The 12223-nt window shown below is 46.9% G+C and overlaps 1 protein-coding gene across 1 annotated transcript in view; it reads right to left on the minus strand.

Annotated features, from left to right (window-relative positions):
• Positions 1-1978: 1978 nt before the first annotated feature.
• The window catches only part of ELAPOR1 (endosome-lysosome associated apoptosis and autophagy regulator 1), a 67073-nt gene continuing 56828 nt past the window's right edge, over positions 1979-12223 (minus strand). The window contains exons 12-22 of the mRNA XM_061186224.1: positions 10999-11104; positions 10598-10735; positions 9551-9814; positions 8090-8263; positions 6441-6621; positions 6041-6137; positions 5468-5569; positions 4159-4285; positions 3903-4081; positions 3212-3377; positions 1979-2103 (exon numbers count right to left, since the gene is read on the minus strand). Of these exons, the coding sequence (XP_061042207.1) occupies positions 2035-2103; positions 3212-3377; positions 3903-4081; positions 4159-4285; positions 5468-5569; positions 6041-6137; positions 6441-6621; positions 8090-8263; positions 9551-9814; positions 10598-10735; positions 10999-11104 (1603 nt within the window). The 3' untranslated portion in view covers positions 1979-2034. The remainder of the gene's footprint in view (positions 2104-3211; positions 3378-3902; positions 4082-4158; positions 4286-5467; positions 5570-6040; positions 6138-6440; positions 6622-8089; positions 8264-9550; positions 9815-10597; positions 10736-10998; positions 11105-12223) is intronic.

Consider the following 12223-nt stretch of genomic DNA (forward strand, 5'->3'; position numbering starts at 1 on the left):
GGGCACTCAGATTCATGATGTCAGAATAAAGAAGTCAATGGGGTACGTACTTTTTCTGAGTGATTCTAGAATAGTCTAAGAATCTTCCATGGCCTTTGTCACAAAAGAAATTTATTTGGTGGAAAAGCGGTTGCCCGGTGTATTGCTGAGGCTACAGAAAACTTCAGGCTGGAGCTTGGAAGCTGGCTATCTGCATACACTGGGAGAAATTCCAGCATGGCCACAGGTTCTGAGAGCCTGAGTCCCACAAGAGGAGGGAGAACTTAGATACCAAAGAAAAGCTTCTAGATTTATTGAACCAAAGGGACTGCCTGTTTTCAGTGATGCTGTTGTTGGCCAGAAGTCACAGCAGGGTTCCAATTCTCACTGACCCTTTTATAAGACCATTGCCAAGGCAGCAGTGGCCAATCACATCAGCAAACCATCATGTGGCAGACAAACCACTTACAAGTGCCATCTCCATTCTTTACCTACCATCTGGTCACCCAATGGTCACTTGAGAAAGGAGACAGGCACAAACCATGGGCAACAGGGCCCTTGAACAAGGATGGTCATTCTAGCCTGACAGTGAGGGAAGGAGAATAGCCATTAGTAGAAAGAAAAAGAGAATTTAAACTCTTGCTCTGGTTTTACCATTTCTAGTTACTTAAAGTTCATCAGTTATACTTGTTGTGAAAGTGGAGAAAAGGGGCACAGAGGACATTCACTTTACTCACCTTTCAAAACAGATGCTGCCAGAAGGTGGGGCTGGAAGTCTTTTTAGTTTTTCAGCACACAAAGGAAATGAGAACAGGAAGAAGAGAAGGACAGGGGCATGAAAGTGCAAGGGTTCCCAGTTTGGTGAACACCTTGTCCAACTCCCCTAGTGTTTCCTTCTTGAAGACTGATCTGGATCTACTTACTGCTGGGGCATGGGCTACAAGTCCATGCCTTTCTTGGCCAGCCTAGAGGTTGTTTATTCTGTGGCTGAGCAGATGAATTAAGTTTAGAAGCAGACATCATGGCCACCTCAGGTCCATCCCATTGTGGACTGGCTCTCTAGTAGGGCCCCGTTAAAATCTTGACCTCCTTGTGTTCTTTCAAAATATGACACACCTGTTCCCTAATATGACCCAAGCCTCTAGGAATGGGGCACTCAAGGATGAGGAATTTTCCTCACTGGCAATGTTTGTCATTTCTGGGTAGAAGCAAAGAGAGAATAAAGCTAGAACATCTGGGATTGGGGCTTACCTGGTTCCCTTTAGTGTCATAGGGAGATGGTGGGAGGTAAAAAAAAAAAAAAAAAAAGGCAGGGGGTTGGGGGGAGAATAGATCCATCAGGGCTTTTCCCATTTTCTCAATGAACTTTTTCCTTTGGCTCCAGTGAGAATAGTTATAGCTTACTCAAGAAAAGGGAATGAAGTCCCCAGTTTAAAAAACAAAATAAAACCTTCCTTTATTGCCTCTTTGTGCTTATCAAGCCCTTTCTTACCCAGGGCTTACTCATCTGGCCCTCAGCCTATCCACTATACCAGCTTGAGTTGGTTATCCAGGAGAGATGAATCCAGGCAACCGTGAAGATGGTTCATCAGGGGATGCCAGTACCCTCCTCACCCAGCCTCTCTCCTAAAGAGATCATGAGCTGAGGGCATATGATCAGGAAGACTCCCAGCTGCTTGTGCCCTTAAGTAAGAGGACAGGGGAAGGAGTTTCTATACTTAAAAAGAGAGAAATACTTTTGTTCCAGAGCTATAAGAAAGATGAGCAGATGAAGCTATGGCTCCGATGGCTGGTCCATTTTGGGAAACAAGATGCAAGCAAGGGAGTAATATATAAACAAAGTGTGGGTATATTTGGCAAGTTTGAGGCAAGCAGAAAGGAGGGTTTGGGTACTCTATAAAAAAACAAAGATCTGAAATTCAAACTTCTTCTGATAAGGCCACAACGAAGAGATTTCCAGCAGTGGGTGTTGCAGGAAACTGGCACCCACATTGCCACAGGCTTGCAAGGTGATGTGCCCAGGTGAGGAGGCAGGTGAGGTAAGGGCAGCGCCCCTCACAGGTCCATGTCTGGGCCTCCTGAGGATGTCTTCAGTGGCACCGAGTCAAATCCATCAGGAGTCCTCTGAAAGAGAGATGGTGACAGGAGCTGGCTGCTGCACGTGGGCAAGTTTGGGGAACAAAGGAGAGAAATGGAAAATAGGTGACAGAAGGAACCCTCATGAAATTCCTGTTTTCAGTGGCTTTGTGGAAACATGGACCTAAGATATCCTCTATTCTTCTTGCTCCTTTCAGCCAGTCAGAGGGTAAGAAATATCTTTAAAACCCCTTGCTCTGCATCTGTGTTGAATTCTAGAAGTTCCAGAAAGACTCAAGCGTCCCAGGATAAATTGTTCTCCCATTGGTTAAAAAAAAAAAAAATTCAAGGTCTAAGGAGGCCAAGGGAGTCATACTGGAAGATCAGCACAAAGGGAATAAGATTCAGCCAAGTAAACACCTCCCCACCTTCCTTTCCTCGCCATCCCTCCCCACCCCGTTTGGATGAACTGGTTCAGGGCAGCAGTGAGCTGTGGGCACTGGCAGAGTGGGGCTGCAGAGGGCAGCGGTCCTGGAAGAGTTGCTTGAATGTTCTCTGCTTGCCCCAGGCCCAGCGACAGTGTTGTCTGTATTACATTTATGAGCTCCAGACTCACTCACCCACCCACACAGGGTCAGCTCTCCCAGCTCAGAGTTGCTCAGTGGTGAACAGCTTAGACTAAGCTATGACTCAGCCTCCAAAGGACTGGGCCCAGACATCCGTGGGACAGCACCCTCCAATGGCCAAAGGAGAGCCGCACTTCTATCAGAAGTTGATCCTAGAGATCACCTCTTCCCCTCCCTCCAAAAAAGAAAAAAAAGAAAAAAAAAGGGCAGGGGGGAGGGGGTCATGAATCTTACAACATGGGTGGTTCAGTACTTCTGGAAGTTAAAAGGCCCAAACAGTCCATCCACTGGAGTGCATGTCGGGAGAGAAGGAGCCTAGTCAATAGCAGCCTTGGGCCCCAGGGGAAAGAGTATTGGTGTGGAAATACAGAAGGCAGAAGCCAGGATTCACAGGGTGGGGGGATAGAATAGTATGGAGGATGGGGAGCAGAATAGTGGTCCCTGAACAGTGTGGGGTCATTCAGTATCCTAGGACTGGTATCTTCTCCAGCCCTCCAGGCTGACCTCAGTGCACTGGCCAGGCTCCCTACCTTGGAGGTAAATGATCTGATTTTCCCAAAGAGTGACTTCTTGCTGGTAAAGATGAGGTCATCCTCCACATCCTCGCCTTCCATGATGGCACAGCTGTCGGCTGCTGGCAGGTCACAGTCCTTGAGGGTAGCATTCATCACCAGCTTGGAGTATTTGTACTCTAGCCTATGAAACAAGGGGTTGGGAAAGACAAGACACCAACATGTGGAATAAAAGGGAAAGAGGGAGAAAGGCTGGGCTGTAAAGAGATATCCCCATACCATGGGTAATGGAACTGAAGCATAGCAAAATGGTGTTGGGCTGAGCATATATCTAAGGAATCCGACTCCCAAGTCAGGGATCTTTTTCCTCAAGTAGAGGTGTTTCTGTGATCTCAAAGCTTAATAGAAATAATGGAATTGTAAAGTCATTATTTTTATCATTAATAATAACAAATTAAGAATTCTCTTTGCTTTTCTTTTGAGAATCTAACAGCCCTTCACAGACTGCCATGTGATACCATCCTTGTTTAGGAGTCAGGATAACCAAGGCATACACTGGATAAGTGGCTCAACACGTCTCTGGCCAGAGTCACAGGGACTGTGGCCAATGCCAGAGAATAGCCCCATGAATTTATACTCTCAGATATTCTCTTCCCAGCTCAATGATCCAACCCTGGCCATCCCCAAACTGCAATACCCCAACATGTACTTTTGATTCTTTTTCCAAAAGTAACAGGTCAAGACGGTGAGCAGGATGGCAGTGCAGGTGCCTGCAGAGATGCCCACTTTCAGCCAGAAGTCTATCGTTTTGCAGATGGTGACTCTCTGCTCAGGCAGGGAGATGCCACCCGAGCACAGCTTTGGTTCTCGCCACACATAAGTAGTCTTCTATCAGGGAGAAAAACAAGGAACTCAGATATCACATTCCCTTGTCTCCTGGGAAGTCCCCGAGCAGAGACACCTACCTGGATCCCGGCCACGCAGCTGCTGACAATAGCGTGGTAGTCAGCAGCCGAGCAGAGTGGGCAAGCAGCCACGCTCTCCCACAGGAAGTGGAAGTTACAGCCATCACAGGTCCCATCGGAGCATGTGCTAGCAGAGCAGAAAGGAGACATGAGCGCACACTCGCAGGACTGCTGGGAAGATCTGGCTGGAGTCGTGTCATCTCATAACTTGCCTGATCTGTCCTCTCCTTGCTACACTGTTAGCTCCATCAGGATCCTTCCAACTAGTCCTTAACCCAGGTTTTGCTCTCCGATTTCCCTGATGATAAGAGGCCTTTCCGGCCTTCACCGGGGCTCCCACCCTCTGCTCGTTTGTTTCTGCTGACATCAGATGAGAACTAATGTAAGCTGTCTGAGCTCTAGCATGGCTGCCCAACTAACCCCTCAGAAGCTCCTGTCCAACCCATGGACATGTGACATTTTGCAAAAGTCACATGCAGCTTCCTGCGGAGGGTGGAGGTGGGGGGCAGGGTTCAGGAATGAACTTCAGGTCACTGCTATCTGCAGTGTACTTTACTGTAACGTTTGCAACAAGAATAGTGATCTTACATTTTGACACCGCTGCTGGGTCAAAATGTGCTGCTTGGCTCCCCATCTCCCTGATCAGTTGTTGTCTAGGAGCAGCATTTCCCAAACCATCTTCCTCAAGACTGGTACCCCTCAAGATGTTAGTGTTATGTGAAAAAAAGGAAGGTTGGCGGGAGAAGGGTACTGTAATCAAATTAGTTCAGGAGTCCTCAATTTAGTGCACTCAGCTATTAAACTCAGAATAGGGTCTTCCAGTTGTAGAGAGATTGCTAGGATTCCCTAAACCTTTACTAATCCTAATGATAATAGGAAGTAACCACATCTGGGGAAGTCCTCAAGTCTCATTATCTCATTTAATTCTCATAACAGCCCCCTGAGGGAATTTATTACTATCCCCATTTTACAAATAAGGAAGAAGAGGCCTAGAGAAGATAAGAACTGTATCCATAACAGAGCTGGTAAGTGGAGGAGGGGAATCGAGTCTGGCTCTCAGCCCCAGCAGTTAGTCACTTTGCTAGGCAGCTGCTCCCGTAATGGTCTGGGAGTGTGAGGGTAGCTTTGACTCTTCCTTCTGTTCCATTCTTGACATCTAAAGACTGAGGGTTTGCAGCCATGACTGTGTCCCCAAGAACCCATTAATGGATCTCACATGGTTTTCTCTTTTGCTCTTTTGCAGTACTCTTTGTTTGGTTCTTGGGACGTTATGAGGCCAAGGGAGGGAGACTTTGTTACATCCCTCTACCTTGGCAGCGACAGACTTCCAGGAGCAGGTTTCAGCAGACTGCATCTGACGCGGATGGTGGTTGATCTCCCAGAACTGCAGGACTGGGTCACATCATTGGACCTGCAGAGAAAGCAGCCCCCATGGGGGAACGAGTCACTCATCTGTGTCATTGGAGAGCCACTACGTAAAGTCAACATGGAACAGTTCCCTCACTGGGGAAGTCTGGACTTGAGCTGTGGCCTGACACACAGGAGAGTGTTGGGGTCAGGGAGATCTGGTCAAGGGGAAATGCACTGGTCTAGGAAAGGCTAGCAGATGCACAACACTGGAGCCTCCCTTAAGCAGGAAGGGTAGTCTGCCACAGGTCATCCAGTATTCCTCCCTGCCACCAGGGGCAGACCTGCCCCAGGAATACCCAAGAAGCTAGGATGGGGAACTCCCAGCCTTTAGTGCTCATTGCTGGGCAGGTCTGCTAGACCTTGGAAGTGGTCTGGCTTGATGAGTAGTAGGTGGCTAGAGAGGGAGGGACACCACAGAAATTGCGGAGGAGCCCTGGGTTTCACTTGCATTAGCCTGGCCTCTCATTTTCACCTATAAAAGAAGATCACGTCCGGTATTTCCAAGGGCTCCGGGTGGAAAAGTTCAGCTGGGGAGGTGATTCCGTCCAGAGTCATATCTGTTGTCACCCCTGCCAAATTAGAGCTCCTAATTAGTCCTCACTAGTAGCATTTAGCTGGCAACCACTTCTGTTCTTTCAATACCTGTCCACATCCCACCTTCCTTCATCTCATCACATCCTTGAGTGGCTCATGAAAGGGTGAACCAAAGGTTTGTCAGTGGCCCCAGGGGCATTTCGTACCCCAGGATGGAATAGGAAACAGAGGTCAGGAGGTTGGGCCCCTCACCTGGGGCCTTTTACCTCAGAGCCTGGTAGGCTCACTCTCTCTTACACAGACACGCTCAGACAGGCGAGAGCAGCTGTGTTACTCACCGATAAGCCGATCTGCGAGGCTAACAGGCTGCGAGGACACTCCGGCCTTGTAGCCTGTCACCTCCGGGGGAATGATGACCGCCTGGCACACGTAGGCTGTGATGGATTTGGAGAAACCTGACTCACCCTCAGGAATCCGGAGGTCAGTGACATTGTCAGTGCACACGGACATTTTCTTACCCTGGGCAGGGGGATGTGGGGAGGAAGTGGGAAGGAATGAGTGATCACAGAAGAACTCCCAAAAGGGAACAGGGAACAGTTCTTCCGTGTCTAAAATTTCAACCTTCTAAGAGTGTGTTGCAGTGGAACGATTCATCCCAGTTCTAATTACAAGACAGATTTTAAAAGATAAAGAAGCTAAGAATAAGGCCTAGGTGTCCTAGTTTCCGGAACTCTGGCTCAGGGATCCCCAAGCATTTAGAATGTAGGATTTTCAATATGATAAATTTTATTACAAATAGAGCTAAGTTGCTAAATCTGTTATCTCAGTTTATTTTCAAGATTGTAAAAAATAGGTAAAGAACATGAGAACAGAACGGAACCTTTAGATTAGATAAGAATAAGGGAGCAAAGAAAAGAAAACTCACAGACTCTCCAAATTCCCATCTTCTCTCTCCCAACTCACTGACTGAAACTTTTGCTGCATGGGGCTTGCTTTAATCAGTCTCAATTCCTGAGTTATCACTGTCATTTCTGAGGCTTTAACTTCTTCAAAGACTTCTTAAAAACAAGATCGAGACATCTGTCTCTAATCTTTCACAGATTAGTTTATTTCTTGGCATGTTCCCTCTATAAACACAAATCAACTTTTTTGCATGCTGCAGAAGATGGGTAGAAGCTGTGTGGAATAAAGGCCTAACCTCCACACACAGTCACAGACTAAATGCTCAAGACGCTTTTTATTTTGCAACATTTGAAATTAACTTTCCAACCGCTAGTCCTGGCTTGTTTGTAATTTAGTCAAGTGCAGTGGTGGTGTGATTACCCTTTACATTTCTGCCTTTGAATTTTGCATCCAAAATATTTGCAGCAGCCTGAAATGCTGATGGTAACATGTACTGTCAGCAAAGATACATGTAGATGAAATAAAGAGTAATTTATTTCATTCAGCCTCTAGAAAATGAAAGGCAAGTGTCATGATTACTGAAGACTGCTTTTTTAAGGAAAAAAAATCTTTCTCCTGCATAGTTTTTTTTTTTTTAATTGAAATATAGTTGATGTATGTGCATAGTTTTTATATAATCATTCTGAGGGAATAAAGGTCAGGGAGGAGTAAATCTACACCTTATTTTATTTTATTTTAATTTAAAAAATTAAAAAAAATTTTTTCGGCTGCACCGCACGGCTTGTGGGATTTCAGTTCCCCAACCAGGGATGGAACCCGGGCCCTGGCAGTGAAAGCACGGAGTCCTAACCACTGGACCGCCAGGGAATTCCCTACACCTTATTTTAAACACGTTCATTTTCCTAAATCTTTATAATCCGGATGGTTTGATTTTAGAGGAGAAAGTCCTCAGGGAGAATAATAATCATTTAAAAACCTTTGAATCTCCCCAGTCCTCTGCGATCTGAACCTCCCGTGTCCTCTGGCCTCTGATCCGCTGGCGCCCCCTTTCCGTTCTCACATGGTCAGTGCCTGCACAGCTTACCTGGTTTCCACAGAGACTGAGGGTAAAGTGGTGGAAATATTTCAGCCCTTTGGAAGTGAAGCTTGGCCCTCCAGCCAGAGAGACGGTGTTTTCCAAAGCCAAGAAGTTGTAGTCAAAAGTCCTGGTCGGAGTGCTGACTGAGAAGGTACAGTCATTGTAGCACAGGGAGTGGATCTGAGGGGAAAGGGGTCCGTCAGGCCGGCTGTGCAGGCAGGGCCTTGAGGAGGCCCCACGGAGAGTGGCAGTCACTCTCCCCAGCCTGGCCCAGCCCACGCAGGGTGAGAGAAGAGGAAGTATGGATTAGGGGTGGGCATTAAAAATGCAAAACAGGGGCTAGTGAGGTTTATGTACATCTTGCCATTCAATTATTAGCACATATATGATGTACAAACCCAAACCTCTCATTTTTCAGTAGGTAGTTGGGTCAGATTCTGTAGCCTTGTTCCTATGCCTAGATTATAAAACTCTCTCAAGACACGAGATAGCCCTTCTTACTTTCAAGCAAAAGACAACAAGGTGCTAACTGGAAGAAGGGTGTCCAAGATGGCAGAAGAGAAGCTACAAGCCTGGTCCCCCTCCCCCCATTTAAACCTCACCGAACCCCAGATTACTTTTTCCCAGGGTCTCTGTAGGAAACTGAGCCGTAAACCCCTTTCTTGCTCATTTTAAGGTCCCCAGGCAGCAGCGGCCTTACACAACTGTCAATCCCTCCCATAGCAGCAGAGGGAGCCCTGGGGGAGGAATTTTGTGGCAAAAGTCCAGGGTGCTCCGAAGAGGTTGCCAGGGGTCTGCAGAGTTGATGCACTTATTGCACAGCTAAACTGAGCAGCATCTGCAGACTGTGTAAACAGTGTCTTACAAATGTGTGTCCATGTGGTTGTGATTAGTAAAATTCAAGTTCACTTAAAAGCATTAATGAATAACTAAGAGCTTTTGGTCATAGTATTTTCTTAGATTCAGGAAGTGCATGGGGGTAACAGCACTGCTGCTCCACTTTAGAAGAAACCCCTGGGAAAGGAGACAGCAATATGCCAGTTAACCATATGTCCCAGCAAAGGTGGGTTACCCTCCCCTCAAAGAGGAGGCAAATTCCCATGATAACAGGCTGGACTGAAGTAGGCTGAATTTGAGCCACAAGTCCCACTACTCCTTCCCTTCAGGTGTCTGCACAGATGTCAAATAACCCTCTGGACCAGATGGTCACAGATCTCCCTTACCCATCCCCTGAAGATGAGACTCGCTCATGACTGAGGCCCAGACCCTGAAAACCAACCACTACAGCTAAGAACTCTCCATCTATGGTCATAGTCTGGATGGGTATCCTCTAGGACGCCAACCTGGGAGTATACTAGGGGGAGTCCTTGGGTATCAGCCCCTCAAGAACCCCACCCAGGACCCGGCACCCTCTGAGGTGGCCCATTCAGAGGGCCAAGGTTAGGATGCACCGCCAACTGCTGGCACCTTGTTGCTCTTGGTTCCTGGACCGCAGGTCATGCAGGCCTGGGCGCCATAAGGCTGGTGGGCTTTCAGGATTGTGTTAGGGGGGCAGGAGCGGCAGGTTCCTGAATCCCGATCAATATAGTAGCCAGCAGGACAAGAGGTGCAGGAGGAGCCTATGTCAGAGGCTTCCAGGGCACAAGGACGGCAGTAGGAAGCCACGCCATCCATGACATTGGTGACATTGATGGAGTAGATCTTGGCGACGTCATTGGTGTACCTTCTTCCCTGGAAACAGAGACAAGAGGAGAGTGGGCCAAGTCCTGAGCAGTAGCAATTGAGTGCTCTGGAAATGGTATGAGTATGACTTAATATTTTTTATCCCGTGATACTTGAGAAAAATCTTTAGAAACATCCTATTCTTTTTACTCACTTAACAGTAACTCTTATGTACATTTTGTGTCATTTTAAAATAAGACTGAACAATTTAAATGACATATAAAAATATTAAGTACCATGGGGAAATATGCAGTAGATGCTCATATTTTTTAAAAAAGAAGTTTTTTTCCTTATAAAAGAAAAAAAGTATTTGTAGAGAAATAAAGACTGTATAGGAGGTACTTCATATGTTAACTGGGTTATCTCTGGGTAGTAGGATTATGGGGGATTTTCTTCTTTTTGCTTATTTCTATCTTTTAAGTTTTCTTGCAATGAACCTACATTATTTTGAGTTAAGAAAATACAACAAAACCAGAGTTATTATTATTAAAAACAAGAGCAGGACTGAACACGGTATACCAGGTCAGGAACCACACGTGTCCTCAGGGCAGGTCTGCTGAGGAGGGACAGGTCATTTTAGGAGTTTACAGTGTCATTTTCCCCTGGAAGTCATTTGGACAAGGCTAGGTGCTCCTCAGGGGCTGGAATAGGCGTTCTTTGCTTGACTCCGTAGGAGTCTTCTAATCCCTGGATTCTGAAGCTCAACCTCATACTTAAGCTAATGCGGGAATCCTTCCAGGTTCAGAGGTCTCTTCTGGGCACTGAGCATCTGAGTAAGGTCAGTAAGCTTACCGTCTCATGAAAAGTGGTTCTCTGGAAGGCCCAGGTGAAGCTCATGGTAGCGTTCTCCTCAATGATGTAGGTATAGGACTGTTTGCCTTTGGAACCTCTCCACGTCTCCACGGGACTGTTGGTCCTAGAATTCATACCCTGAACCCAAGACAGAGAAGTGAAGAAGGCATGATGGCTGGGTGGCTGGTGGGGAGAGGATGCCCATACCGCTGCCATCCTGGGGGCCATCACAGTGGGTTAGACCCATATTAAATGGTGCAGTCCCTGACAGACAGGCCCTTCCTCTGCGAAATCACTGTAAGCAAGGGTGTCAGTTATGTTGATACCCCGACAGGGCAGAGGGGCCAACCCTCCCAATAGTCCCTGGAAGCCCCAAAGCAGGCAAAGAAAGGAAAACGTACCACCATGAAGTAGAGCTCGCAGTTCACAGAACAGATGGTCTCAAAGACAAACGTGATCCTGGCCACCTCTTTATTCTCTGTGTCTGCCATCACTGACTGTGGAGGTCTGTGGGGCAGAAATCAAAAGTCGGTTCCAGAGGTAGACAGTGCTTATTGAGGAGCCCAGATGGCAGCAAATGGTCTGCTGGGGGACAGGATTAAGTTCTGAGTATGTTGGAAAGAGCATGGACTAAGTCCAATTCTGCCACCCTAGCTGTGTGAACTTGACCTAGACAAACTGTAGTTTCCTCATCTGTAAAACAGAGGTAATAATCTTTCTTATTTACCTCCCATCATTGTGGTAAGATCCGAAGGCATAACAGATGTGGAAGTGCTTTGTAAAATGCTGTATAGCCTCACAAGCAGAGTGTGGTCTCCAGACCCACTGAATCAGAATCTGTGCATTAACATGATTCCCAGGTGATTCACATGCACGTTAAAGTTTGAGAAGCATCACTATCATAAGATGTCAGTTGTCTGCATTGGCTCAGCAGCTCTCTCCCAGGGATAGTGGGGGTTTTGCCTGGATCGAATTAGCAGGTACTTCAACTTGTTTCTTTAACAAGGTTCTCAGGCTGGTCCTTCTTTGGAGAAAGAGACAGCATGCCCGATGGGTGGGGATGGTGGGGAGGATGAGTGGGGAGAGGAAGTGCTTTACTGCTATAATCATATTTGCAAATTGAAAAGTACTTTGGGGAGTGTTACCTCCCAAAAGTCTAAAAAGTTTGCTTACCTCATAAACATGGGATATAGCTGTTCGGCTCTGAGTAATGTAAATTAAGGGAAGGGAAACCTTTTGAGCAACCGCCGTGGCTGAGCGCTGTGCCAGGGATGGAAAGGAGGGAGCTTGAAGGAGGCAATGGAGAAGCCAAATTTGCAACCGGGACGCCGATTCAGTGGTTCCCCCTGACCTCTAAAGCACATATAGGCAGAAGAGTTCACTTTGGCTTTGGAAATCCATTTATGGCTTTTCTTTTGGCTTTGGCCATTTGCTTGAATTCTGAGGACCTCCAGTTCCCAGCTCCTCCCTACACAGTGGTGCTAACTGATGGGCTAGAAGAATCATCTCAATCTGAGTTAGTCCAAAATCACAGACTGTCAATCCCTCTTGTTTTACAGACAAGGAGCCTAAAGCCTATAGGTGCACAATGGCTTTCCCAAGTTCACCTAGCTGGTAAGTGGCAAA

This window comes from Eubalaena glacialis, chromosome 3, assembly GCF_028564815.1.
Source record: "Eubalaena glacialis isolate mEubGla1 chromosome 3, mEubGla1.1.hap2.+ XY, whole genome shotgun sequence".
Lineage (NCBI taxonomy): Eukaryota > Metazoa > Chordata > Mammalia > Artiodactyla > Balaenidae > Eubalaena > Eubalaena glacialis.